The sequence below is a fragment of the Balearica regulorum genome, chromosome 19 (genome assembly GCF_011004875.1).
Source record: "Balearica regulorum gibbericeps isolate bBalReg1 chromosome 19, bBalReg1.pri, whole genome shotgun sequence".
NCBI lineage: Eukaryota > Metazoa > Chordata > Aves > Gruiformes > Gruidae > Balearica > Balearica regulorum.
Window position 1 is genome coordinate 6580692 of NC_046202.1, and position 27399 is coordinate 6608090.

A 27399-nucleotide genomic window follows, 5' to 3' on the forward strand; every position below is an offset into this window, starting at 1 on the left:
AACAGCATCTGGGGCTGAAACTCTCCAATTAGATTAATTATGCCAGTATAACTGGCAGGCTGTAATGCTTCAGTACTCCTTTTGTATTTACTGGAGGTGTGGAATGTGTCATCAAACCTAGCACGATTGAGCGTGTCCACTGAGACAGACTTAATGCAGATGTTGCTGATCATTTTCCCCACTTGGTGTCACCAAGTGAAAGACTCTAGTTCAGTCTGCTTTCATGTGCTTTTTGAAAAAGGTAAACTTTATTAGTAAGCTAATTTCTTGAGCGTATGCTCATTCTGTGCCAAAAAGAATTGAAGTAACGTTAACTACAGCTCACAAGTAGAAGCTATTTTGGTATTGCTTCTAAAAGTGATGAAACTTTTACCCACTTGGAAATTGTGCTGGAAGAATGTGGCTAGGACAGCCAACAAAGTGGTACTTTATATGATTAGTAACATTTTTACTCTAGTAATTTAGGTGAACAGTTCTGTGTTGCCATAAAATAAAAAGCAGGAGACAGCTTTACCCAGGGGTGTCCCTAGTAATTAAAACCAGTGTTGCAGTGCGAGCTTGCTTGTTTTCATGATAGGAGACAAGGGAAAAAGCAGAACGTAAGTGTTTTTCCAGTCCTGGGTCACAGATGAGACTTCAGGGACTATGACTGCACTTCCCTGTGTAGCTTAGGTAAAGACCTGAATCTGTTCTTGACTGTTTCACCTTCTGATTACCCTCCCTACTCCCCCCCGCCCCCCCAAAAAAGGAAAAAAAAAAATGCGATGGCTTCTTGCTGCCCATCTGGCATCCTGGGCCAGCGTCCCTCTCCCTGCAAGTGCTGGTGAGCCATGCTGTCTGCTGGCTGTGGAACTGGGGTGTAAATGGTATGAAACGCAGGATTTCACAAAGGTTTCTCTCATTGAAAGAGTTACATAGTTTAATCAGGGAAGAACACGTTTACCATTTTTCAGAGAAATGTCAGAAATCAGAGTGGCTGATACCATAATGTGCAGGTAAATTAATCTGGATTTTTCCTCTCAACATTGCTGTGATACATGCAGGGTTTAATAGAAACGTTCAACCTGGGCAATGGAGCATGCAAAACTGGAACTAATTCATTTCTTTTGATCTGACTATGTATTTGAGCAGTATGAAGAACAGGTTGCTCCAATGTTTATTTTAATTAAAATTTTAAAGTAGAGTTACATTCTGTTCCAAGTGTTTAATGAAAATTATTTTTGCCTGATTTTTAAGAGCTTTTATATTGGAACATGTTGACAGAAGACATTTCTTAGCTGATATGATCTGCACTGGAAATAAAAATGGTTTTAAAGGTTTCAGAAAGAGCACAAGGAATTATTTTTTTTTTAAATGAGATTCTGTACACCGTTAATGATAATGGCAGTAAGTGTAGCCACATGCCCGCAGTAAACAGAAACAACTCAGCAAATTTTTGCTTGACTGTTTAATGTGCTGTTTAATTTGCTGAAGATAGGTTTGCTGCAACTGGTTTTGTAATTGTTCATTCTAGTATGTATCAGAATTCTCATTACAATAGAGAAGAGTTGATTTGGGAATACTTCTGTAAACAGAAAACAGTTTGTCTGGGTTTACTGAGGTTACAAGTTGGTGGTATCTATTACAGTTAACTATTCATGAGTTTCACTTTAGTATTACTTGTTTTCATCAAAACCAAAGTTCCTCAGCAGAGATCCTTTTATCAGGCTGCCTTTTGTTCAGTGAATGAATGGGAAAGTGTTATTCCTATTAGAATATGGTGCCTTGTGTCCTAATCGTAATATATTACTGTGATCTTAAATAGGATAGATAATCCTACTGTTTATCTTACAGTGCTTGGAGGGAGGGAAAATAAAATCATTCTGTTTTGATTACATTTAGAGCACATCAACTTTCCAGTGTTGGGGAACAAGCAACAGAAAAAAAATAATCCTGATTTTAAAATATAATTATTTTGGGTTTTGTAAAGGTTGAAGGGAACAGTTGGCAGGCACTTAAGGGAACAGCTGGCACTTGACAACAGCCAACAACCACAGATAAATCTAAAATAGATGAAAGGATTAAAGCAGAAAGAAAAAAAGTATGCAGTGAAGCTAAGAATGGCTGAGTGCCAGTTTTTAGCAATAAGAGAGATGGCAATGTCACGTAGTAATTCATTTGTGAGAGAAAACACAGTGATTGCATGTTATCCACAAAATACGTGCTGCGACCGCTGACCTGATGGAGAGCGGCTGCTCTGGGTGGGTAATGGTCTTCCCGTTTGTGCCTTTCCTGCTGTGCTGAGATGGAGAAGAGGATGCCAACTGCAAAAATCACTTCTGTGAGGTGAACATGCAGTTAGTGGTGACCAGGCTCAAATCCTCGGGCTCCTTTTTATATAGGGCACCAGACAAGATCGGATGGGACTGACCTGTAATCTCTGCTCAGGGAATTTGTCGTGCAACTATGGAAAGAGTCATGAACTGCAGGCAGCTCATCGCACGTCACGTTTGAGGTAGAAAGAATTAGAACGGACATCATACAAATGGTTTGCTTGCTTGTGCCAGGGAAGGTGCGCTGGTTTCATCCCTCCTGCTTTCCAATGTTGCATGAAAACAATGAAAGACAGGAAATCAAGTGCGATGTGGCTCGTGTCATTGGGAGGAGAGAGGTTAATGTGGGGAAATGGCTGCCTTGCGAGTACTCTGTTCCCTTTTGGTAAATCGCAAGCTTCACATTTCATATAAATGCTGGTTATCATCATTATTTCTTGATTAGTATTATAAAGCAATTGTATCTACATCAACATCAAAATAATCACTCATGCAAATTCATAAATTACTATAATTAATATAGCCCAGCTATTAACTAAAATCTAAAGATGTGTTTTGTGTTGGCTTGGTAGCCGCTGTTTCAGCGGAATCAATGTTAGCCGGCTATATCCACCTAATGAGAAGGGAGGAAGGGATAAACTGCGTATTTTGCCTTTGCAGAATGAAATAGGTCCTGAATTGTGAAGCTTTGCTCCTTTTCTCTTGAAGGCAGATGGAAGAGCAGTTAATTTTTCAACTTTTCTCTCCCTCATTTCAAATTAGTGGAAGGGATGCCAGGCACTGTTACAGGAGTTGATGCATGTTCTACTAAGATGATATTAGTGTTGTGCAAAGGAAATTTATGGGTTTGTTTTCTTCCAGTTGCCACATTAGCGAATGCTTTGTCTGTTATAATTTCTCAGATGCTACAGGCAGCGACTCAGAGTTGCTCTCAGCAAAGAGTGAAGGTTCAAAATAGCCAGGGGCTGTTTGGCTTTTCTCAGGCTCAGCAATGTTCCTAGCACCTGATGGACTTGGTGCTGCCAAAGCTTTATCAAATTTCACGTGTTCCTGTAAAGGACAAGGTCAACACATCATTTAGTCGTCTGGTAGGACAAACACGCACCTTATTTTGTCAGTTCATGTAATTTAGTGTCTCAATTTTATGCTTAAAATCAATTTTAGCCCAAATGTTACAAACCTCTCTGCTCAAAACTGTAAGAATTTAACAGGTGGCACTTGATTTAGAGCATGCAAGAAGGACATACTTAAAAACCAGTAAGTGTTTGGTGTTCCGGTGCTCTAATTCAGGACAAGGGAGAATAACATTTGTCCAGTTTTACCGCCTGACGCTCGAGCCCACAAGATGGTGCAGTGGTCAAGTTCAGAGCGTTTATTATAGAGACTTTGCAACCTTGGAAGACACTTGTTTTGCTTTTATTGCTGGTTCCTTCTTGGCTGGTTAATCAGATTTGCAACTTTTCGTTTCTCTCATGCAGAGAATTCCCTGCATGGTGAAAACATCACCCTTGAATTGGCTGTTAATAATGTTTCTTAGTGTAGGGCCAGCAAAGGCAGCTGACAGCGTGCAAACCGGTTGCCTCAACGCCCCAAAACATTTCTGGTCTAAGCAGACAGCAGTGACACATGCACAGATAAACAGTGTGATGAGGAGCCAAAGGAGTTAAAACTTAGTTTTCTTTAGCAAAGATAAAAAAAATCCTATGTGGAGAATGAGTTGCCCTTCATTACCTCTGAGGCATGCAGCCTCAGGATTTGCGAGCCCGGTGGCTTGCTGAAGCCGCGGGGCTCAGGCAGCAAAGCCCTGCCGTGCCTCCTTGGTGGTGGGTGTTGAGCTTCAGCTGAGCTGGAGTCAATAAACACCTCGCAGCCCAGCACCTGCGCGTGGGACTGTGAAACCTGAGCAAAATACAAATGAGAAAATCATTTACACGATGGAGACTGAATTGGAAATCCCTGCTGTTTTAATCAGCTTGAAATGTTAAAAGTTTCATCTCCAATAATTAAGACTTTTCCTGCATGTGCACTTTTTTTTTTTGTTAGGTTCCTGTTAGTTTTTGCAAGTCAATACTTAGATTTTTATTTTTTTTCTTCATAACAGGGTTTTTATTTGTAATGATTTCTGGTAAAATAATTGCATAGCACAGCTGCAACATGAACTCTCTAAACGTGAAATAATGATCCATATTTCTAAAGCTGCTTATGGCTTTCTGATGGGCTTTCCTTGGGATTTTTTATCATTTTAATTTATTTTCTAGATTTTTGAATGATTTCCTGCTTGTCCTTTTCCTCATGTAGGAGGATAGTTTCTTCAGGTTCCGTTGCCTTTTGTTCTCACATTCTGTACACATGGTAACTGCATTTGATGATTTCTTTGTATCAGGTGCCATTAGCAACTGAACAGTGGAATAGGTTTGAGGTTTGATGGCACGTTCAGTAACAAACTTCCTAGCCTAGTCTAAGCTTCTCACCCAGATAATAAATTTTCCTGAACTGCTTAAACTTTATTAATAAACACCTGGGTCAAGATACTAGTTGTATCCAATACTTCCTATAGTAATTTGGTTATCGGAGCCCTTATCTGACAGCAAATGCAATACTGGTGTTCAGGTGATCTATGAGTACATCCAGTTGTTTAATGTGGCCCTCAACAACAGCAGATGAAATGCCTGATATAATGCTTTCCATCTCTGGTGCCTCCGTCAGATAATTTTGAAATGGGCTGCCAGCGTTCCTGTGAAGCCGTATTACCTCGTTACGGATGAAGGAACGGGAGATCAGAGCCTTGCTGGGGTGGGTGAGGAAAGGGAAGGCCAATTTGGCCAATGGTTGGATAAAGCAATTTTACTTAACTGTTGTCAAGTCAGATATTTATTACCTTCAACCGTAGCAGTAAATAATAAAATCTTGGTGTTGAGTGCTCCTCGGGATGTGCAATACGTAGGGTACCTGCTGTGAAGATGATGAGAATTGTTTCAAAGCAAGGTGCGAACTGGGAGCTTTGAAATGCACGGTGATTTCAGAAGGTGACGGAAAGACGCCGTACCAAGGTATACGCGCTTTGAATTTGATTTACTATGTATTCAGTCGTCTCTAAACCAGCCTGCACGCTTCTGTACTGGGGGAGGAAGATGCTCTGTGTTTGCAGGAGGCAATATAAAGCTTTTTGTGTCAGCGCCAGGTTGTTTGGTAGTCCAAAAGGGGAGACCACATCAAGGAGAAGGTATTTCAAAGCTACTGCTTTTAAGCTTCAAAAAGGTCTTTGGAAATGACAGCAACGCTGTGTCACTTGGCAGCGTGTCAGCAGCTCAGAGGCTAAAGAAAAGAAGGGTTTCAGGGAGGAGAGTGGGACTGAAGTAACAGCAACGACACCAAAATTGTTTGAAGAACTGGTGCGATACCCAGAGCCGGTTACGTGGATGAAGGGGCGGCTCTGGTCTGATGGCTGCCCCTGCTCTGGGTGGCTCTTGGTGAGGGGGTTTTGGGGGTCGGTTTCTCTGGGGGTTGTGCGAAAACTCGTTAGCTTGTGTCTTTGGAGAGAGTTTTGGTACAGAGGGAGGTGGAGAAGGCAGCTCCGCTTCCAGGGGAACTCCTCTCGCCAAGGGAGCAGCAGGTTAAGGTTATCAGGTTAGTGGATGGGATGCTGCAAAAGACGTGTGAAGTACATGGAGGAAATTGGAGACTGTGGAAGTTAGAGGAAATGGATAAATGAAAGCAGAAAGTGGCAGTAAAGCTATACTGTACTTGGGGAAACTTTTTCTGTCCTTACCACCTCTGGAGAGCATGGTGAGGAGCCCAGTCACTGTGGGTGCAGATTTTTGGTCAGTTCAGGGAGGATATTTGTGCACAACTGTAACTACAAAACAAGATTTAAACTGTCAGACGCAGTGGAGACTTTTTCACCAAAGCCTGTAGGTTCATCCTTTGCGGGCAGGTCTTATTCCTGATCTGAGGCATTAAAATGGCATCCAGTCAGTCTGGCGATTTCCCTTTTTCCCCCCCTACAGCCCCTGATAATCTGATGAGCTGTTAAAAAGCAAGCCCTGCAGGTCACTACAAGAAGGGGTGGCCCAATCTGTGTTGAACAATGTTAGAGCTCAAATAATCTCATTAAAAGCCTGGATGCTGCTGACAGCCTGGTGCAGGGCTTGGCTGGAGGTCAGGCCATTTGCTGACCCTTAGTGATTAAATAGCTGGTGCTTGTTAGGGGCCCCAGGTGAGGCTGTTTACCTCCATTTCATTTTAAACATCCAACCCCATTTTATGCTCCCCTGATAGCTCAGGCACGGGGCAAGGATTTGGGGATTTCTTTTACTTTCTTTCATCCCTTAGCAGAATCCAATACTTTATAAAAATAATACTACTCTTAATCTAATTTCTTTTGCTGCTTGCAGGGTGGCAAGTGGCAAACTCTGAGGATGAAACAGCAAACTTCTGGGCAGTGCTGGGTGGTTTGGGAGGTAGGCGAGGAGGAAAAGTTGCGTTTCTGATCCATGAATAAGCAAGAAGCCTTTGAAGTTGTAGACTAGCAGGCAGAAGGTCACACCTTCAAGACGAAGAAGAAGAGGTGATACCTACGTCTGTTAAAGAGGAAATTAAAGCAGGTAGGAATAATTATGATTTCGCAGAGAAGACTGTGTCTAATCACACCCTTCAGAGTTTCCTAGCAATTAAGGACGGAGAAGGAAATAATTGGTGGTCATGGGAAAATACTGATCCTGGTGCACAGAGGGATTTCACGAGGAGGCTTCTTTAGAAGAAGATTTGGTGGGCTAGGAGGGAAAGGGAAAAGAAACGGATGATTTGGAAGAAGACACAGATGAGAATAAGGGCCAGATAACAGAGACCTCTAGAAACTTAAATATGTAGGAGCTGTACAGCACAGGTGATGTTTTGTTGTGAGTATGTGGCATTGCTTCAGAAATTGGGTATTTCCTATCAGGTATTACCAAATGCTTAACTCTTGCTTGGGAATTATCGTCAGAGAATGCTGGTTTAACTCCTTTCGTGGGAGCTGTGCTGAATTTGTGTGGGACAAACTTTTGCTTGGCACACGTGGAGTTGCAGCAGACTTTGCCCATCAGACGGGTAATTTTGCTGACATGCAAACCGGAGCTGCTAGGATTGGTCTGCAAGATGTAGTTTATATGAAAAGCAACACCTAAATTAAAGCTGCAGCTCCATTGTGCCTGTGTTCTGCGTGTTGCGTAGGTGTGGGGAAAATAGCTCTTGCCTTCTACCGCTTCCTAATTAGTATTATCGCTTAAAGAAGCAGTATCCACTCAGGTTAATGAGCTAGAATGAGGACAGTTTCAGCAGTGAGAGATGTGCGGAAGACTGAGTTTAACTACCTCTGAGATGGGAAGCCAGGTTTTCTCCCAGCAACGCTGGGGATTTGGTTCATTTAGTGCATTGCAAACATCTTCCCGGGCCGCCAATTTACCTAACGGGCCTGAGATGCTGCTGATGGGAGCTGAGGTTTGGACCTGTGCTCTGGAAAGGAGCAGCAGTGAAATACAGCTCCTGCCTCCCGAGTGTTGCAATGCTTTAAGCTGATCTGCTGCTTCCTTGGTTTTCTCTCCCCCCTGGCCCCGGCTGAAGAATGGAATGATTTTTACAGTAACTTTTGCCAATTTTTGGGAAAATGCATATCGCCCAGTTGGCTTTAAGCATGCTTGCAAAGCCTCTCTTCTACTTCTCCCTTCCAAGCAGCTGAAGGTGTTTGTTCTTTTGAACACCTCCCCATTGTAATTTGCCTGATTATCTTTCTCTTTCCATCTCTTGCAAAGAGCCTGAACATAGTTGGCAGGTTTTCACGGCAAAGGGAGGCACGTGAGGGGCACAAAGAAAGCCCAAGTTTTGCGTTTTAGCCCGCGGCTCGGTGCAAAGCTGTTCCCAGTGCGTGTGGTGGAGGGGAGCTCTGAGCTTACAAGAAAGTGCAGCTTCCCCCAGAGTGGTTGGAAAAATACTTAGTCTTTAAATTCATAATTTAACAAGCAGGTGTGTACAGTGAAGGAGAAGAAATAAAAACCTAATGGTGAAGTTCTCCTTCTGGAAAGCAATGTGTAAAGGCACACAGTCTGAAGCAGATGCCTTTTGGGTGTTTGAAAATCTGTCTACCTCTGAGATTTTTCTTGCCTGCATCTTTACGTGCAGGATTCCACAGGAGCTCGGTAAGAGCCGGATTAGCAGGTACCAGAGCGTGATGCGCATGGTGCTCAGAGATCGATTCTTTACTGCCTTATATTTCATTTATATAAGACAAGCTGGAATTGTAGGTCTTACCTGGAGGTAGTAGCAAAACAAGAGACAGCCCCAAAAGAGGAAAGAGAAGGCTCGTTCCCGTGGTGCTGCAGCTGGATTTTCCGTATTTGTTACAGCCAATGTCCCTTCCTTGATCTCATAGTTTTCCATATAAATTCTTGTAGTTTTCCATATATATCTGCATGTCTGAATATCTCTTCCAGGAGTTTACACCTGTAGGACAGGCATGCCTGTAATTAGGCACTTTGAGGTCTGATGATGTAGCTGTGATTTTCACATTGCGTTCAGCACGTCTGTCGCTATCGCTTGTGGGCCTGCTGCTGGCGGAGGCCTTTGGCTGCTGCTTGCGATGCAAAATCCGAATCGCGGAGCACCTCTTGCAAAGGCTCGCACAAACCGAGGGGAGCTCTGCTTTCCCCTGGGGAAGGACGCGGCTGACAGGTAACACAGCGAGCCATGGGGAAAGCCAGGAATAGAGCAGCCTCACCTAGAATAAAACAGTGATAAATGCACGGGCCAAGTCTTCAGTGAGTTATACATTGATTTTTCTCCCCTTCTTGGTACAGCACAAAGCAATGGCCCTGTGCTTCTCTTTCGTAAACCTCAAACTCTTATTTTTGTTTCCGCTAACAATTCACAGAGGGATGCAGCGTGCAATGGGGTTACTAAAGAGCCGTGCTGGCAACTGATTGCTCAGACAAACCCACCAGGTACAGCTAAGCAAACCCTTCTTGAAGGATGCTGTATAGACTCCACAGGCTTATTTTTCTCCTCAGATTGAATTAATGAAATAGCAAAGAAGAATGAAAGATGGCACAGAAAGCACGGAATCAATAAGCTACTAGGAGGCAGAAAACCTGGGGAAGAATGAATTTAGAAATCTGCACAGATAATTAAAGGTGGTCATGAGCAGATTGCATCTTTTCTGACACTATTAAATCAGATCTTCAATTTTATGTAAAACCATAAACTAAGCCAAAGGCAAAACCAGCTGTCTCCTCTGCCCATTTACAGAAGAGAAAATAGAAAATGCAAGCCCAAACCTGCCGGAAGGGACTATAGACAAAGCATCTACAATTCCCCATTGATCAGAGGTAATTGAGCCACGGGCTTATGCAGTTTTAATTTAAGAAGCTGGCACTGTATTCCTAAATACCTGTCCTGCGGTGCCAGCTTGGGATCCAGGGTTCCTCCCGTCCTTTCCAGTTAGCAAAGCTCTTGCAGTTCACCCTTGTAAACAAATTCTGCGCTAACACTTGTTAATGGGAATGCACGAGCAAAGGAGATTGAATACTTTCTTTCCCAGTGTAGTGATTACGGCTGCTCAAACAAATAAGCTAACACCCACGTTTTATTCCCAGCAAGCCTTCAGCTCAATATAAATCACATATTTTGGATGTACAGCTCTTTTTTTGCCATTCTTTTCCGATGTTGCTTGGAGACATTGGTTATTGCAACGCCTGAAAAAGGAGGTCCGTAGGTTTGGTTATAAGCTCGACCGTCTCACGAGGTAGCAGAAGAGCGGTAGTTGCTACCGCCTGGCCAATTGCTACTGCCTTTCTCTGTAATAAAGCTTCCTACGAGTGATCTGTTGTAAATTAACTGCGGCACCTTTCCACTGGGCAGGCAATTAATGGTGCAATCAATGAAATCTACTCAATGTAGCTGTGACCTCGGAAGGCTGATCTGCCAACTTCAGACTCGGAGGCTGAGAGCTGCTAAGCGAGCCTTGCCGGCTTTCCCTCGACGCTCTTATTAGCGCAGGACGTGTGGATTGCATAGCAAAATCTGCGAGAAATCGGCTTCCAAAGCTGGTATTAATCCTGACAGTTTAGGAAAACTGGTCTTCAAATGCATTTTATGTAAAGAAGTCACTCGGGAGTCACTTTTGCTGGTCGTGAGCTTTGAGTGAGTGGTGGAAGGATGCTGTGCTCCCGTGGTCACGGGCTCTCGTGTTTCTACAGCATCTTCTGCAAGAGAGCCCTGATCCTGGCCAAGACTTGTAGCATTGTCATAAGCACTAAAACAATAGGATGCATCTAATTCTGATTTTTTTTTTGGCGGGGGGGGAGGATTGTGGTTGTTGTAAAAGGGAAATTTCACAGCTGGGTGGCAGATTTGCTGACTGAAATGTAGGAGATAATTGATGGGCTGGAAGGGGAGGGTGGCCAGATCCATCCATCCCTGCTCGCGGGAGGCTCGTCCTCCCCAGTGCTTAGTACTTGCCATTGCCATCCGGCACTTTTTTCCTGAGCCCTGAAATATTTTGGCATCGCTCTTATCACTCCGCCGAGGAAAATGATTCCAACGAGAACTGCACGCACCTGAACTGCAATGTAATTTTGGTTCAGAGCTCCTTGATCAGCAAGACCTAAAGCCCCTCTGGTTTCTAACTGTGCTTGCTCAGTGTTTTGTATGTAAAACAGGTAGTCCTTGAGGGATAATACTTAGCTACATTTCCAGCTGCTGCTATATACATTTTCCCCTATCAGCTGAGCTCTAGCAGACTATTTGCTATCTCCAGGACCAGCGTTAAACACACCAGCATGAGCTGCCAATAAATAATGCAAAAGATTCCCCTATCCAGGACTTTTTCTCCTATTAGTAAGGGGAAAGAATATCAGGTTTCAGGTGTCATGGGAGAAGCTGAAAGTCTTAGCCTTCTGGGGGTTTATGCAGATGGTTTTTTAATCCCAGATGTTGTCGGTGAGAATTACCCAGCTCTCAACCTTATCCCTTTTTGTGTCCTTCATTGCAATCCCATCAGAGTCACCTTCTCCCTGGGAAAACCACATCCTGCAAACACCTCCCTTCGCTCCGACTGGTTTCTTCTCTATTTTACCAGCTGTAGTTGCAGCACTCTCGCAACAGTTGGTTTTTCTCTCAATAGCCAGAGTATTCATGTAGTTTTTGTGATGTCCTGGCTCATGGCCTTCAAAAGCACTCTCCAGCTGTTATGTTTTAGGTGGAAAAGGCCTGATTTTGTGTGTGACTTGACTCATGACTTTGGAAGGAGAGGCCCTGGGGCATATGTAGGGCTGGTGGCTTTCCTCTGGACCTGTCTGCTCAGGAAAATGACAGCCCAGCGTTCCTAAATTTTAGATGTTGGGGTCTCCATTGAGATTTTGATGTAGCTCTGCTCCAGGCAGCTCGGCCACCTCCTGCCTGCAAGGGTTCGGATGCCTCCGCACCCAGGAACAGCGGTGTCTGCTCTGGAGGGCGCTCGCTGGACGTCTACCATGACAAGCACAGAAATCCTTTGGGGTCCCTGCGAAGCACTCTTCATGCTCCCCAGACACTGTATTTGCCAATAAATGTTTGTAACAACAACAGAAGTCAGCCGACCTGCTGCTCTCTGGGTTTTCAACAAGGTCAGCTTTTACTTCTTTGAAAACCCTGTTTTTCACATTGAAAACCCACCTTCTTTTGCAGCAGTTGTGATTATTTTTCATTCACCCATTCCCCATAAACAGCCATTTCCTACGAACCTACTTCTTTACAACCCAGAGGCTGCAAAATACAGATGTAAGAAAATAAACCAGCCTGTACCCACCACCCCCTCCAGTTTAATTACTATTTCAGTTCTCCCCTGCAGTGCTGTGTGTTCCCAGGGATCACATGGGAAATCCTCCACGTGCTGCAGCCCTGCAAATATATATATATATATTTTTTTTTTTCTTACAGCTTAGAAGTAAATGAAAATAAATACATCACAAGTTGGGTTTTGCTGAGGCAGGGAGGAGGCTGCATCAGGGAAACCACAGTCCTTTAGCAAGTGCAGGCAGCACCATTTGCCTGCCCTGCCCAGACACCCTCCTGTGTACCTGGTATTCCATTTTCCCTCTGAATAAAGAGGAGGAAAGATGAGGGGAAAAAAAAAAAAGCTTATTTGTCCTAAAGGTGAGTGCGATGGGTTTAAGTAAAATGAGGAAGAATATGAGAGCAAAGGATGCGTTGGGCTGTATGCCTTGGGGAGAAGGACCTCGAATGCACCCCTGGGCTTGGTCCTTGTGGGGAAGGGGTTGCACCTGCGGGGATTTGGAGGAGCTTTTCTGGTTCAAGCCAAGCGTGGATTGCAGTGGGGTGAAAGGAGTGGGCAGCCTCGCAGCCAGCCCTGCGCTGATATTTCCCTGTCTCTTCTGCCCATCTCCTGGCTGTGAACCCTCCTGCCCACAAGCTGTCACTAGCTGCAGATATTCATGTTTCTGATAAAGTCGGTGGGGTTTGTAGCTCGGTGTGGCATTGCCCAGGCTATTGCGCTGGGCTCAAAGCGGAGAGTGTGGCTCTGATCGGTGCAGGGAGATGGTGTTTGCTCTTCGCCTTGCCTTCCTCCTGGACGAGCTGTCCTTGACCGCACATGTGTAAATACACCATCGAACCAAAACCTATTATATTCCTTATTTTTTGGCTAACTTTGTGTGATAAGTAGCAGTCGTGATGTGCTGCCTGACTGCGTACAAACCCGTATCTTGGAAGTGTTCAACCAGCTGGTCATGGGGTGCTGCAAGGGAAGGGAGCGATCCCCATCAAACTTTTAACTCTGCTTCATTGTCTTAGAAGACCTCTATTGCCCCAAGGCATGGAAGGAAAGGCTGAACCTCCACAGCCCGGCAGGTTCTGGTTTTGCAGGGTTGTCAGCTCTTGGTTGTGGCTGGTGAGCATTTGAGGACATCTCTTTGAAGATGGAGCCCGCTTGTACGAAACGGTGAGACTCACATTGTTGGTGGCTGTCAGAGGACTGTGAGTGATGGATCTGGTTTCTCGTTTGTCCTTCAGAATTTAATGCTAAAGAAAGACATTTAATACAGCAGGAAAGACTGTCTCCCCTCGCTGTGTATAGTCTGCTGGTGGAATACGGCACCCAGGCAGATAAAAACTCAACTGCCCCTGGAGCAAAGGAAGAGTTGGGATCAGTGCATGATGTTTCCAGGACAACATCTGTGTATCAAAGAGGTTGGGAAGAGATTAAATCTGTTGCTCACCTAGGTACGTTACACTGGAGAGGTTGTTAGTTGTTTTTTCCCTTCCTCATAAGCATTAATACATGAATACTGCTAATAATGTCCATCGGTTTCCTTGGCAATAGCAGCTACTGCCGACGCGCTCCCAGTTAATGGAACATGGCACTCTCTGCGCTTCCGAGGGCATGAGCAGTCCCTGCACCAGCTCAGGAGCCTCCTGCTCTCCCACTGCTAAACAAGGTGTGCTGAACCGTGGGAAAGCGCCGAAACGTTTGTACCTGAGTGCAGTGTCAGTCGCAGTGTGATAACCTGGTGTGGTCTCACTGCCTGGGGCAGCCCGCTCCCCGCTCGGCCGCTGCTGCCTCCCCCAGTGTCCCCTTAGTCCCTTGGGTCACTATTTGCCTCTCCTCAACAGCAGTTTTGGGTAGTGTTTGGGCAGTGTTGGGTAGTGTTTGGGCAGTGTTGGGTAGGCGTTTGGGCAGTTTTGGGTAGGCGTTTGGGCAGTGTTGGGTAGGTGTTTGGGGAGTGTTTGGGCAGTGTTGGGTAGGTGTTTGGGCAGTTTTGGGTAGGTGTTTGGGCAGTGTTGGGTAGGTGCTTGCAATCGCCTGCTGCTCTCCAAAGGACCAGCGAGCAGCAAACAGTGCTTTTGGTCAAAGTGGTTTTGAGCTTCTGGGTGTCCTCAACAGTGTTTTCTGGGCTTCCTTGCTCTCGGGCGCAGTCCCGTGCTCAGGGGTGACCATCACCAGCTCTCCTGCCTGCTCACACTTCCAGCAGTCCCAACCCCCCCAAGGAACATAACCCTCATTTAAAATGAATAATCACCTTCAAAACCCAAGCCAGGCTCGTGCAAACTCTTCCGAGAGGAAAGAGTCCTCTGGAGCGTGTGGCATCAGCCCTGTCATGCCTCTCTCATTCCTCGCCTCCTGTTTTGATTCCCTTCGGTGGGGGCTCTTCAATCTCTGCAGAATGATTTCCAATTACGTTTTTGTTGCTGAAGGCATAAATCTTCTCCCACAGACTAGTTTTTTATGCACAGGCAGAGCTGTGTGGTGCTGGTGGAGATAACTAACCAAACCAGCCTTGGATGTTTTATGGACTTTTTATTTTATGGTAGGCATTTCCTCCCCACTTTGACAAAAAAACGACCTCAATCAACTTTAATATTCTAACAGTAGTGATTTTCAGTACTCAAATCCTTCTTCTAGGGCCATTTAAATGCTTCTGAGCAGAACAAGCAGCCCAGTGTAGCGCGGGGAACGCTGATTATATACGGAGTGGGCTCCAAGCTTGTTTTGATGCTGTTGGGCTGTGAAGGGAAGCAATCTCATGCTGCTTTCTTTAAAAAACACAACTCTTTTATGAGCTCACAGGATCATCGTCATCTTGGAGTGCAATAAATGACACTAATTGATCTAATCCACACTGCGAGGAAGAGACTGATTAGCTAAAGCCCTTTTGGTTTTATAACTGGGTAACAGTCTCTACCAGAGCTGTGTTTTTTTTCTTGTCCTATAGAAGTCAGTAATTTGGTGCATGCTTCAGCATGCATGAATATATTGATAAAAGGTCCTTTCTGGCTATTTCCCTTTCTCAGAGGAGGTAAATCCTTGTGGGACACAGGGATGCTGGCACAGCCTGACTGTACCAGTGGAGCAGAGCTAGCTCAAGTGGTGCAACATCTGCACGGGACGAAGGACTGAGGGACGTGGGGGTCTTCCTCCGGAGGCTTGCCCTTTGCAGCGCAGCCCCCGATGATCACACAAGGGACCCAACCGCAGCATTTCACAGTGGAGAGGAATGGCTGGTGCTCCCGATTCGCAGCAAACCTGCGGCAGCATTAGGCACAGAGCTTTGCTTTAGCTCTCTGCAGCCAAAAGTTGGGCTGCTGGTAGCCCCTTGCAGAAAGAGCCTGATAAATGCAAAATATCTCCCGGTTGATTGATTGCGTTTCACAGCAGGTAGAAGCTCGGCTGGAGGGGAAATGTGGCAGAAGCAACCTCCTGGGTGGTTTGTGTCGATGAGGGAATTGAGTGTGCAAAGCATCAATAAATGATGCAGTGCTCTAAATGCAAAGTGCCTCTGATCTATAAATTTGCATGGCCAGACTGGGGGGGTCCAGATGGACGCTGAGGTCCAGGATAGCTGGCTCTTGTGCAAATACTTAGCAAAAAATAAAAACCTTCCAGCAAGGAGCTTGCGATTTAAATAATTTGAACAGACAGGGAGGCCTGAGCTGTGCATAGGAAGGAGGGGAGCCCAGTACTGAGGTACCGAGCAAACCAGTGCCTGACCTTACGGAAGAAATTGCTGGAGTTTCTTTTTTTGCAAGGAGAAATCTTGCTCTTGATAAAATCCCCACAGGTTGAGTTAACAAGTCTCCGTGAGGGATGTCCTGCTGGCACACCAGGGCAACGTGTGTGTGTGTGTGTGGTGGATGAAGTAGCAATGATGGATTTGCTGCCCGTGTCTTGTTGCCTGTCCTGGGTGCAGGCACAGGCTCTACACGCTGCGTATGAACCTTTCGATACAAACAAAACATATGTGCCATAGGCTCCGTCCCCCAGCCTGCCCCAGGCAAAGAGACCCTCGCGTGTAGCTCCTGGGGAGGGGGAGAAGTGCAACCTCCTCCAGGGATGGGCTGATGGTTAGGGATGCAGCTGAGACCCGGCCAAGCTGGTGTATCACATCTTGCTTAATTTAACCTCTACTAAAGGTACCTTATTAAAGTTGTAGCGATGGTGGAAATAGTCCCCAAGCGCTGCAGGGAAGGTCTCCTGTGAGTTAGGACAAACCCGCTCTCACCAGCGTGTTGGCTGCCACGTCCCGTGTGAGCCCCCGCCATGGTTTGGGTGCTGGAACAAACATCATATAGACAGTCCTTGCCACAAATAAAAAGCCATTTCCTTCAGTGCCCTGAGACTGTAACACTGGAGAGAAATACCCTGCAGAGCAGTATGCCACACTCAGTATTCCTTTCTCCCACATTAGTTTTGCACACTGGCGACATTTAAAATTTAACAGATGCTTTTATGATGCTTCTGCGTCCACCTTGTGCCCACCCTGCAGAATCCAGCCCATAAACTGGGCTATTTATTTCTCCAGCCAGCTACAGCAACCCTTTTTTTTTTTTTTTTTAAGCACCCTGGAGAACCCAGACCTGCAGCGCTTAGCATTGCTTTTTCCTTCGGTCGTAGTTTTTGCTGAGGTGCTCTGGGCTGCCAGCTGGGCATTCAGGCTGGACAGGGGAAAAATTCAACACTGGGTCTTTATTAAACATTGTCATTTATTTTGATTACGGATAGTTCCTTTATTTCAAACAGAACAGTTTATTCACTGCAAAGGTTTTTTTCATGCCTGTTGGAAAGAGTTAGCATTAAAAAAAAAAAAAAGAAAAAAAGGCGTGGATACATGCAAATCATACTGAACTTTGCCAAATGTATTAAAACGAGTAGCAGAGTTTCTTCTAAGTTATCTACTTGCATACGGAGGAGAAACAACCACCGACAGCATGAAGCCCCTCTGGAAAAAGCTTCCTGGTGCAGTGATGTTATATGAGCAGAGCCAAAGAGACGACCAAAACGTCTGACTGTGTTTGCACCCAGAAAAAGCAAAGCCAGAGGGTGACTGCTAAGAGCCAGGGACATGATGCTGTAAAGCTGGTCAGGGGAAGGGCTTTGAACAGCTAGAAAGGGGCTCCCTCTTAGCAAAGGGAGTTGTGTTTGGTCCTTTGAACGTAAGGGAGAGGACATTTTTCACACTGTCCTGTCCTCCCCCAGGTGTAGCATCAAATGAAATTCTGGTTCAAAAGCCAAAGTGCACGTTCCAGCGCTCCTGCTCTGGGGTGACCAATTTTCCATCAAAAATAAAATAAAATCAAAACCAAACCAATAATGTTTTAGAAACAAAGCACTTCTGGTCCGTGGGGGGGATGGACACAGCCAAGTGACCCAACAGCCTTTCGGAGGCTTTAAATCTCCAGCTGGCTGTGTCCGCCCAGCCCTCAGTGGCAGTGATACAGGGATGAACCCCAGGATTACATTTTCTTTTATAAACCTTCAGTATTATGGTCTCTTTTGTCAGCAACAGCAATCAACCTGAGCTGAGCCCCAGCTTCTGATTTTGCAGTTTACTCCCCAAAATGGACCAAATATGCACTCTCAGCATTGCTGGTGCAAGCTCCAGGTACCGCATTAAAAGCCCTGGACTTATTACAGCAGCACGGCTGGTGGGAAACTGGATTTTACATTTGAATAAATAGCGGGCAGGCACAAGTGCCAGCCTGATTTCAGTAAGGCTGGAGGGCGAGAACGGCGTCCAGGCACGCAGCGGGCTGGGATTTAGCTCCGTGCCGGGAAAGCGAAGCTCTCCCTTCGGGCTGGCTGACAATATTAAGACAAACACCCCTGGTTAGCGTGTGATCAGGGGTTTGTTGTATCTCAGCAGATATGCTATTCATCAGCAACTCCTGAAGCCAGGATTGGAAAGGATTTGCGGTTTATCTCGGCAGCAGTCCTCTTTGGGGTGACCGCTGTCTGTCCATCACGCGTGGGAGAGCTGCTGGGGTCTGGCTAGATCCAGCGCTAAGGAAAGGGAGCCCTTCCCTGCAAAGTCTGGGCACCTTCTTCTTCCCTTTTGTGCTCCTCTAAGGGCCTCATATTACACCACCTTGGAGATGCATTTTTTGAGAGGTTAAAAAGCACAGCACGTCACTAATGTTTAAAAATACCTGGCCAGCTTTTATAAAATACAAGTATTCAACACGATCACCTTTATGTGTTCTTGGAAAAGAAAAAAAAGTTGACATTCATCGTACAGGAGGAAGGCAGCAGTCCGGACTCCCAAAGCATCCTACCGTGTGAATCGACCCTCTGCCAGGACCTCCAACGCTGAGGTCTTGGTTTTAAATCATCCTTGCACAACACACCCACCCAAGAGCCACAGAGCCGGACATCATGTCTGCGGTGTTGCAGCACCTTGCTCCAAGATGGGGAGCTCCCCAGCCTCAATTGTTCTGTCCGTCTGCTGCAAGCCTGTGTTGTCAGTTTTGCCTGGTCCAGCTTGTAGGTCCTCCTGGCTCTCGGCCAGGCCATCTTGGCTCTCCAAATCGCTTACCTGACCCTCGCCAAACTCCAGAATGGTTGGCAAGTTGCCTTGCTTTGGGCATCGTCTCTTTAGGCTGACTAAGAAGGGTTGCGGCAAGGAGAAGATGTCCACGTTGTTACCAAGGTCAATCCAGGTGACGCTGGGGAACTTCTTGGGGTCCTTCAGGGTTTCAGTGAGGTCCCGTAGGATGGCTTTGGTGAGCCGGTTGCCGTTGAGGGAGAGGGTGGTGAGATGGGGCAGCACGCAGAGCGCCGGCAGCAGCTGCAGCAGCATGTCGTCCGTCAGCTCCGTGAAGCACAGCTCCACCGTGTCGATGTGCTCCGAGCTGTGCTGGAGGTAGGACGTGACACGATCCAAGTCTTTCAGCGTCAGCGGGATGCCCGACAAGTCCACTGTGTTGTCCTGAGGCTTGCCCATCAGGACAGCTTTCAAGCTGCGAGGGAAGAGAAGGAGAGGGATGTTAATGTGGGGGGACGTCTCTACTTGGTGGCATTGCTTCGGGCTCCCCAGCTGCTCTCGGAGGGGGCAAGAACATGAGTTATTTAGGTAAGATGTTCAACTGGGGCTAACCATCTCTTCTGTAGAGCCCAGCTCGGGGGGGGGGGGGGGGCAGAGAGACATTTCAAGGCTGTTTATTGATAGAAGATGGACAGAAACAAGGAGACCATATTCAAAATCCATAATTCAGAAACAATGCAGAGTTCTTTTCCACAGCCACTGTAAAACCCTGGGATAAAGAGGCCATCCTGCTGCTTTTAAAGATGCAAAAAAGAGTGAGAAAGCCCTTGATTAGGTGGCCAGGAATTGCTGGTACTGGTGTAACACTTCTCCCACTGCTGATTACAAAGCTCTTTGAGCAGGAGGACAAGTGCTTGTCCTCGCAGCTGTACAGGTGGGAAACTGAGGACCTGCACCAGAACGACTTTAGCCGAAGACAGCAAATATAGGATAGACACCTCCAGGGTTAGGCAATTTGCTCTAGTATTTCCAGTGTGTTAGACCTATTATGTCTCTTCAGACTAGCTGCTGAGCAGATGAGCACTATGGAGAAATCCTTAGATAAATAAATTAATTCTCATAATGGCCCTACAGAGACTCATTAGCATGAGCTAGACTGGAGTTTCACAGGTCAATTTATCTTCTAAAGCGAATCAAAGAACACATCTACAATCAGGACCTGTTGGTAGACTAGCGCTGCTGAAGACTTTTTGCTAATGAATTATTCTGAGTAAATTAGGAGGTGGAAAGAGCCCCATGCATGCTAATTGTTCATGTCAACTTGGTGAGCTCACACGTCTCCTCTGCTGCGATGGCACACATTAGCCTCACGCCAGACCAGCCAGCTGGGGAAAGGCTTTCGCCTTTCATTACAGCCTGAGCCAGGGAATCGTTCCGCCCAGCACCCGTTGGTTTTTCTAGCTGAAAATGCAACCCAGCACTAACACTGCTTTTCTTAGCCGCTGAGCAATGCTCACCACCTCTGCTGTGCAGATGCTCAAGCGCATCCGCGCCGATGCCAACACATTTTGTTTGAAATTTGTCTTGCACGGCACGGTAAGAAGTTTCACGGCTAGTCCCATGACATGCACTCCAAGCCATGAACTATTTGTGATCTGGGGTGTACAGGCAGCTGGTAAGTGTTGGGCTTTACCCCTGAGGAGTTACAGAAGTAACACAGCGATAGGATGAGAGGAATGGCCTTAAGTTGCGTCAGGGGAGGTTTAGATTGGATATTAGGAAAAATTTCTTCACCGAAAGAGTGGTCAGGCATTGGAACAGGCTGCCCAGAGAGGTGGTGGAGTCACCGTCCCTAGAGGTGTTAAAAAAAACCCAAACGTGTAGATGTGGCACTTCAGGACATGGCTTAGTAGGCATGGTGGTGTTGGACCTGATGGTCTTAGAGGTCTTTTCCAACCTTAATGATTCTATTCTATAAGAGTGCGGTGAATTGTGCTGAGTTTTAATTCAAAAATAATAGACATAGACAACATTGCAAGGTGTTGGGAGTAAGTTAGAATAGAGGCAGGGTGGAAAGAAATTAAGGTTATTTGTAAGCACCAAAGCATTTTACTGTTGACTGATAGATACCCACGTTCACCACTGGGGTATGAGGAGCTTGCCACAGCCACTTGATGTACTGGAGACCTGAAAGCCAAGGAGGAGTGACATTCCTGCAGTTCCTATGAAATAAACCCCAAAAATGCCTATGTCTGTGTGTGCTTTCCAAAATCATCATCACCTGAGTAACTTTTCTGAATAATAACAGGAAGGCTGAAATTGCTACAATGCTACAGTTAAAGTTTGCTCCAAGCCAGCGTGGCTCGAGGTGTTAGGAAAGGGCCAGGGAGAGCAGAAAGCCTGGCTCAGCCCAGCAGCAGAAGGGGACGTGCCATGAGGTGTCCCCCCATGAAGGATGGCACTTGCAATGCATGTGTGCATGGGCATGATTTAAGTGCTCAGTTTTAACTAAAAAATCTGTAGTTATCAGGAGGGCAATAACATTTGGGAGCATGGCGGGGGGTCGTACAAGGTATCATGAAGGTACGGATGATGATCTGCCACGCGTGTCCGCTCTGCTGAGGGTATGCCAAGCTATTTGCAGTGACTTATCTGTCTTTCACATCCCTGTGGGCTATGAGCTGCCTGCCTTTGAGTCAACAGGCAGCGATTTCCAAATCACTGCGGCAGGCCACCTTGTTTGGTGGGGCAATGCAGCTGATGCAGGCAGCCGTGCAGCCAGCTTAACAGCATTTCTGTTGGTTTTAGCAGCAAACACAGAACAAGCTGTGGCAGTGCTGTCCTGACGTCCTGCCTGCCGTCAGATACGTGCATGTGCACCAGTTCAGAAAGCAAAAGTATTTGCACTTGGTGTAAAGCTGTTGGCCAGCTAACGTAATGCTGTGAAGGACTCGGGGCCCAGATGCTGCTCTGCTGACTCCTCCGGACATGTTTTTCCAAGCTGCCCATGACAGCTGACTGCCCAGAGACTGGGATTTCAAGCAAGGGGAAAAAAACCTGAGAGCTTTGCTCCAAAGGTCCATGCCAGTTAACAAGAGAGTCTCCAAACCTAGAACTACGCTTCTGCTCTCCTGAATGGCACAGAAGCCATGTCCTGAGTGCCTGTGGCCACAGGCCGGCTACAGAGACCTGGCTATGACCCAGCCGAGCCCGAGTGAGAGCAGGCAAACTCCTGGGTGCTGTTTTGAGACAGAAACATCTCACAAAACCTGACCAGGTTGCGATGGGGAGGCTGGGAGAGGTGAAAGAGCTCTTTTAGGGTTCCCTTGGTGATGCTGGATTATGCTCCACGGTCTGTTTAACAGTACTTCGTTCTTACTCCTCCTCTGAAGATCCTATTACAAGAAAGAAATGGATGCAGATAAGTGCTGGGATTAAAGTCAACTTCCATCTAGATGCTTGGCTAAACACAAGGAAAACAAGCTCTCTTCCCAGTTTCACTTTGCACTTAAGCCACGGCTTCTGATACTGCGCCATGGCAGAACGGGAGGTAATTTCACAGCCCCTCCTCGGCTCGAGCAGGTACCGAGATCGGAGCTGGATGCAAAAGGCTTCGATCATCACCTGGCTCTTGGATCGCAGTCACTTCACATGAACTATTTGTTTTCAGGGAACATCCCATAGGAAAGAACTAAATTTGGGGTTTTTTTTAATATATTCATGGTTCCCTGATCCCTTTACGGGCTCATACAGCCCATTGCAACCCTCCTGCTCTGACGGAAAGGCACCTGCCTGTTGTGCGGCGAGCAAAATGACTAACTGAGGCTGTGCAGTGTTAAGCTCTCCTTAAGGAAATTTTTTTTTTCCCCTCTCTCTTCATGCCCTAGAAACTGCTCAGCTGCTGTGTGTGTTATTCAGGGATTTTATGTTTGGAGAGAGGAGCTTGTCCCGGCTGCGGTCGCTGCTGCTGGGGGGACGTTGCTGTGGGCTGGAGCAGGCTGGAGCCAGGCGGGAGGGGAGCGACCAGGAAAGGCATTGCGGGATCTAGGGAAGACAGCGAGTCTTCCCCAAAAAAACCAAAAACCAACCTCAGGTGGCACTAGCTCAAATGGTAGCCGCACAAATTAATTTCCCATCCTTAAAATATGGGTTTGTGCAGCTAATTTCTTTACCACCATTAAGAAAAGTGATTGACTTCTTATTAACCTGCTAATTCTAAGTACCCTGGAGACCCGAGGGTAATTTTAATCCATTTTCCTGACTGCAGCCCTGGCATAAATAAACCGTTGGGATACGGCGCCGGGCGAGTGAGCCGGGGCAGCTCAGCAAGCGCTATCTGCCGTGACCACGCTTGTGCCGCAGGCTGGGGCAGGGTCCGTCAGACCACGGGCTGTGGGAGCTCATCACTGCAACCCTCAATAGGAAGCCGTGGGAGATGGGGAGAACAACGAACATCAGGGATGTCTTGCAGAAATATCACCTGCCCCTTAATTTGACAGGCATCCATGATGGAGTCTCAAGAACAAAAAATAGGAGCAAAGGGCCGTACCCAGCACTGTTAGGTAGGGCTCCGAGGAGAGGGGTGAGTGCAGGAGGGACGAGATCTATGGGAGCAAAACCAAAACAGCTTGTGGCAGAGGAAAAGCCACCTCCTTCTGCAGACGGCACCAGGAGCAGAGAAACCAAAGAGCAGCAGCACGCTGGGCTTTTATGGGTGTATTATTTATTTAATACGTGGTCTTGCTTCTCCAGCCTGGATGAAAGCCAAGAGAGTCGTTCCTCTGGCTTTGCAGGAACAGCTTTAGCTGGTACGCACTGACGTCCCGGCACAGACCTGTGCTCCTGCAGGGTCCTGTGCAGCCGAGTTGGATTTTTTTTTTGGGTTAAAACACAGCATCCCTACACAGGCACCAGCAATCCAGTGGGAACCATAAGCATAGCTGGGTGCTCCAAGTCTCTGCACTGGCTTTGGGCATCCTAGCGAGACCGTTATCATCTGAAGAGAAGAAACCAAACCAGCCTGATGGCTCAGCTGCCCTTCGCTCAGTGTTTTTACTGTGTGCTAAGTGGGCTTTACCGATAAACAGACGCCCCCAGCCCATGATCACCCACAGCAGCCTCTGAACCTGTGATTTAGGCTCATTCATAGGCAGACAAATTTGATTTGAAAATGTTCTTTTTTTTTTTTTTTAAACAAATCTTGGATCATTAAGTGTGTGCCTGTGACTTATTACACACATCAGCCAACGGTCGGGTTGGGGTGGGAGGAAAGGCTAATGAATGAGAGCTGCTGTTACTGTTTATTATTATTATCTGCACGTTTCAGTTGCTGGTTTGCCCTGGGAAAGATTATTCATGCCAGCTGCTTAGCAAAAGTCTGGCCAGCCAATTTTTAAAATTTTAATCTTTTTTTTTTTTTTTAAATTTAGGTGCCTTGGTGCAATGGTGCAATTAGCAGTTTCCCATCTGGGCTCCTCTCAGCCACAAGACGTGGTGAAGCTGGGATGCATCTGCTACACCCCTCTCCGTCACCTTAAAACTAAATGTGCTTCCAAACTTGCACTGCAAAGTGGAGGGGGGGTGACGGATAACGCTGCTGGTTATTGGATTTATTCCACACTGCGAGCTGGGCTGTGCAAAGGGGCTGGAGAAAGGGTCAGAGCTTAGGCTTGCTCCCTCACCCAGGCACTAAGCCTGGCTTTGCAAGGGGGCAAAGGCATAAAGCTATTTTACTCGCTCTAGTAGCCCAGGCTGCTCAGTCTAAACCAGGGCAATTACTAACTTGGTCTTTGTTTTTCATGCAGGTGCAGTTGTAGGCAAATAGCTACTCCTACTAAGCCAGCCAGAGGAAAGTTATGTCACGGAATTGATGCAATCCTGCTTTCCTTGGGTAAGATCCTGAGCTGCTCCTCCACAGGGATGTGTTTTAAATTGCCACGGTGAATCTAAGCGTCACTCATCCAAATTGTTGGGCCCTCACTTTGACAGTGTTAGCTTAATCTTAAAGCTTCTTTAATGCAAGAAAAATATAGTTCAAAATTGAAGGAGCAAACAACTCTGGAAGCTCTGGTAGAAATAACTTACCTAGGTGGGGGATCAGTCCTCGAGCACACTCGAGTCCTGTGGTAGCAGGAGAACAAAAGGAGTTTAAAAAAAAAAAGGTACAAAACTACTGATGTTTTTCCTTGTTTAATATAAGGAGTTTGTGAGGTTTGTTTTTTTTTTCTTATGGCAAGACAGATCACAAAGTGCAAAAACTGTTATTAAATGATCTGGTGCCAAGCTCCAGTGGGTACGTCAACAATGTCCCGGTGCTCAACACATCTGGACTCTCACTAGACCCTCCTGTGCCTTGGGGACCCGCTTCACTGCTGCGGTGGCACTTCTACTAGTGACAGTCTGTGGTTTGCTGGATTAGCTGGAACCTCAAACACCCCCCCCCCCCGGCAGTAATTTAATAAGATCTATAATTATCCCTTTACAAGGTCTCATTTAACCTGTATGTGGGCAGAAAGACAGCTGTTAATGTGATGTGACTCTACTGGTAATTTTTGGCAACACTGGGAAAGAAACCAATGAAATACTATATTTATTATTAAAAAAAAATAAAAAATTGGTGTTCATATGCTGGCAGCTACTTCTCTCCCACATGCAGTGCCGCATCATGTTTTGGAAGCAGCCCCGGCGAGCAAGGTGTAGTGAGGCTGGGGCCGGTGCGATGCCTCGGTAAGAAGCTCTTCCCACCTAAACTAAAAAAAAAAAACAAAAAAACCAAAAAACCCCACCTTAAATTACTCTTGTTTTACTGTCTGGAAGCCCAAAGCTGGTTACATCGGGAGCTCACTGTGAAATAAAGTGCATAGTAGCCCTGCAAATAAGTGATAACCATCTAAAGGCCCGGCTAAAACAAGCATTCGGGGGCTGATCCTTGTTTTAGCCAGCACGGATATCCCCTGCACTGCCTGCCTTCGTGTAACTTCTTGTGGGACTTCTAGTGTGGCTTTAATTTAGCAAAATGAAGAAGGGAGAATGGAGATAACTTCAGGGCAGCTCTTTTCTTGTTTTGAGCTGCTTTCAATATTGCTTCACATTTGGGTTTATTGTTTGGTGTTTTTTGTTTGGTTTTTTTTTTCCCCCTTAGAGCATGCATACAATTTCTGCCAGCGAGTAAAAGAGAATTTCTCACTAGGGCTCTATCCTTTTCCCCTTGAGAGGGATTTAGCTGATACCTACCGAAACGGATTGATTATCTTGTACAAATAGCCTTTTCACCCTGGCGATCTGCAGTCTATATCAAAGGCAGAGGAAATCTCCGAAGGCGCCGGGGCAGCGCAGCCCTGTGCCCGTGCTGGGGGATGCTGTTTTGCAGCAGCCTACGCTCAAGCTGTCCCTCGGGAAACAAACAAACAAATCCCAAACATGATTTAATAAAAATAGGTCTGTGGATATTCTGAACCATCTCATGGAAATGAGGAGGATATTATGTTAACAAACAGCTGTAAAAACTTTTATCCCTGCCATAAAGTTTGCCACAGAATGGCCCCAAATCTCTGTAGGAAGATCTTACCATTAAACAAATCCCTACGAGCGTTAGTGGAGGATCAGTTACACCCGCTTGGTTTCATCCTCACATTTTATGAGGATATTCCATAGGGGAAGACATAGATTATTTTTTTCCCAGCTGGAAGCAGTATATGGGGTTTTGACCTACGTAATGATAGGATTGGGTATAGAACCATGCACTAAACCTCGCTAATGCTTTGGCAGGATGCTGATTTACACACACTCATGCTGAACTGAAAGCTCTTTTGCATGTAGTATTGAATCAGATCAGAAAATGTTCCCATGAACAAGAACATTGATGTTTAGATCAAAGAGAATTAAAAGAAAGGGATTTCCTCCTGGTTTGAATTAATGACATTTCTCTAAGGCACTGCACAAATCGTGACATGAGACGCCGGTGTGTGATGTAATAAAGTATAATTGGGCTAACGAGCCATTTCCTTGGAGGGCAAAGGCATTGCTCAAGAAAAATGAAGAAGAGGCAGCCCCATGGAGTGAAGAATTACAGTAAGACATTTATATGATATCACTGGTGAGAAAACGATTTACGAAAATGTCAGCAAAGAATTATTGAACATAATGAGTCAACAGAAAAAAGTAAAGTCTTGAGATAAAAGACTTGGCCTGAAATACTGGCGGTATCAAAGGTAAGTATCAAAGGGCTTTTTCAAAGTCCCTGCTCCTGCTTCAAATGATGACAGTCAAACACTGGAACAGCTATTTTGGAAAGGGAGGGAAGGAATACAAACAAATGCAGCAAATGTGGGTACTCTGTTAGTAATAATGTTGACAAAAGGGTTAAGGCCCCTCAGCCTCAGAGAAGGAACAGATACAAGAAAATATAATTATTTAGCTTAAATGAGGAACTTGACTGAGGTGTATATAATAATAGAGAATATATGCTATATTCTGAAGTCTATATTATATATAATGTATATATATAAGGATTAATAAAATAGAGAAGATGAGAATAGATTGCTCTTTCTTCCTCCCTCTTAATGCATGAGCTGAGGGACGCCCACAGACGCTGAAAGACTAAACTCCCAGCGGATAAAAGGGAAGGAGTGTGTACACAGAGCTCAAATTAACCTCCTCGCTCCAGCCGCGGGATGTCACGGAGATCAAGAGCTTTGTGGGAGGTCCAAAGCGGACACAGCACCACTGTGGCTGATAACATCAAAAGTTATGTTAGGATTTAAACCAAACCAAACCAACCACCCAACCAAAAAAAAAAAAGT

General features: G+C 46.0%; 1 protein-coding gene and 1 long non-coding RNA gene across 3 annotated transcripts in view; one reads left to right on the forward strand and one right to left on the reverse strand.

Annotated features, from left to right (window-relative positions):
- Positions 1–27338, forward strand: LOC142604518 (uncharacterized). 2 transcript variants are annotated; one of them, XR_012838385.1, is made up of 4 exons: positions 1–241; positions 6707–6772; positions 23098–24488; positions 26529–27338. It is a non-coding gene; the product is annotated as an uncharacterized LOC142604518 (long non-coding RNA). The 2 variants fall into 2 exon arrangements; XR_012838384.1 differs by lacking the exon at positions 26529–27338 and having other exon boundaries at positions 23098–24816.
- Positions 16803–27399, reverse strand: part of LRRC75A (leucine rich repeat containing 75A) — a 94628-nt gene continuing 84031 nt past the window's right edge. The window contains exon 4 of the mRNA XM_075771505.1: positions 16803–19073. Coding sequence (XP_075627620.1) covers positions 18488–19073 — 586 coding nt within the window. The 3' untranslated portion in view covers positions 16803–18487. The remainder of the gene's footprint in view (positions 19074–27399) is intronic.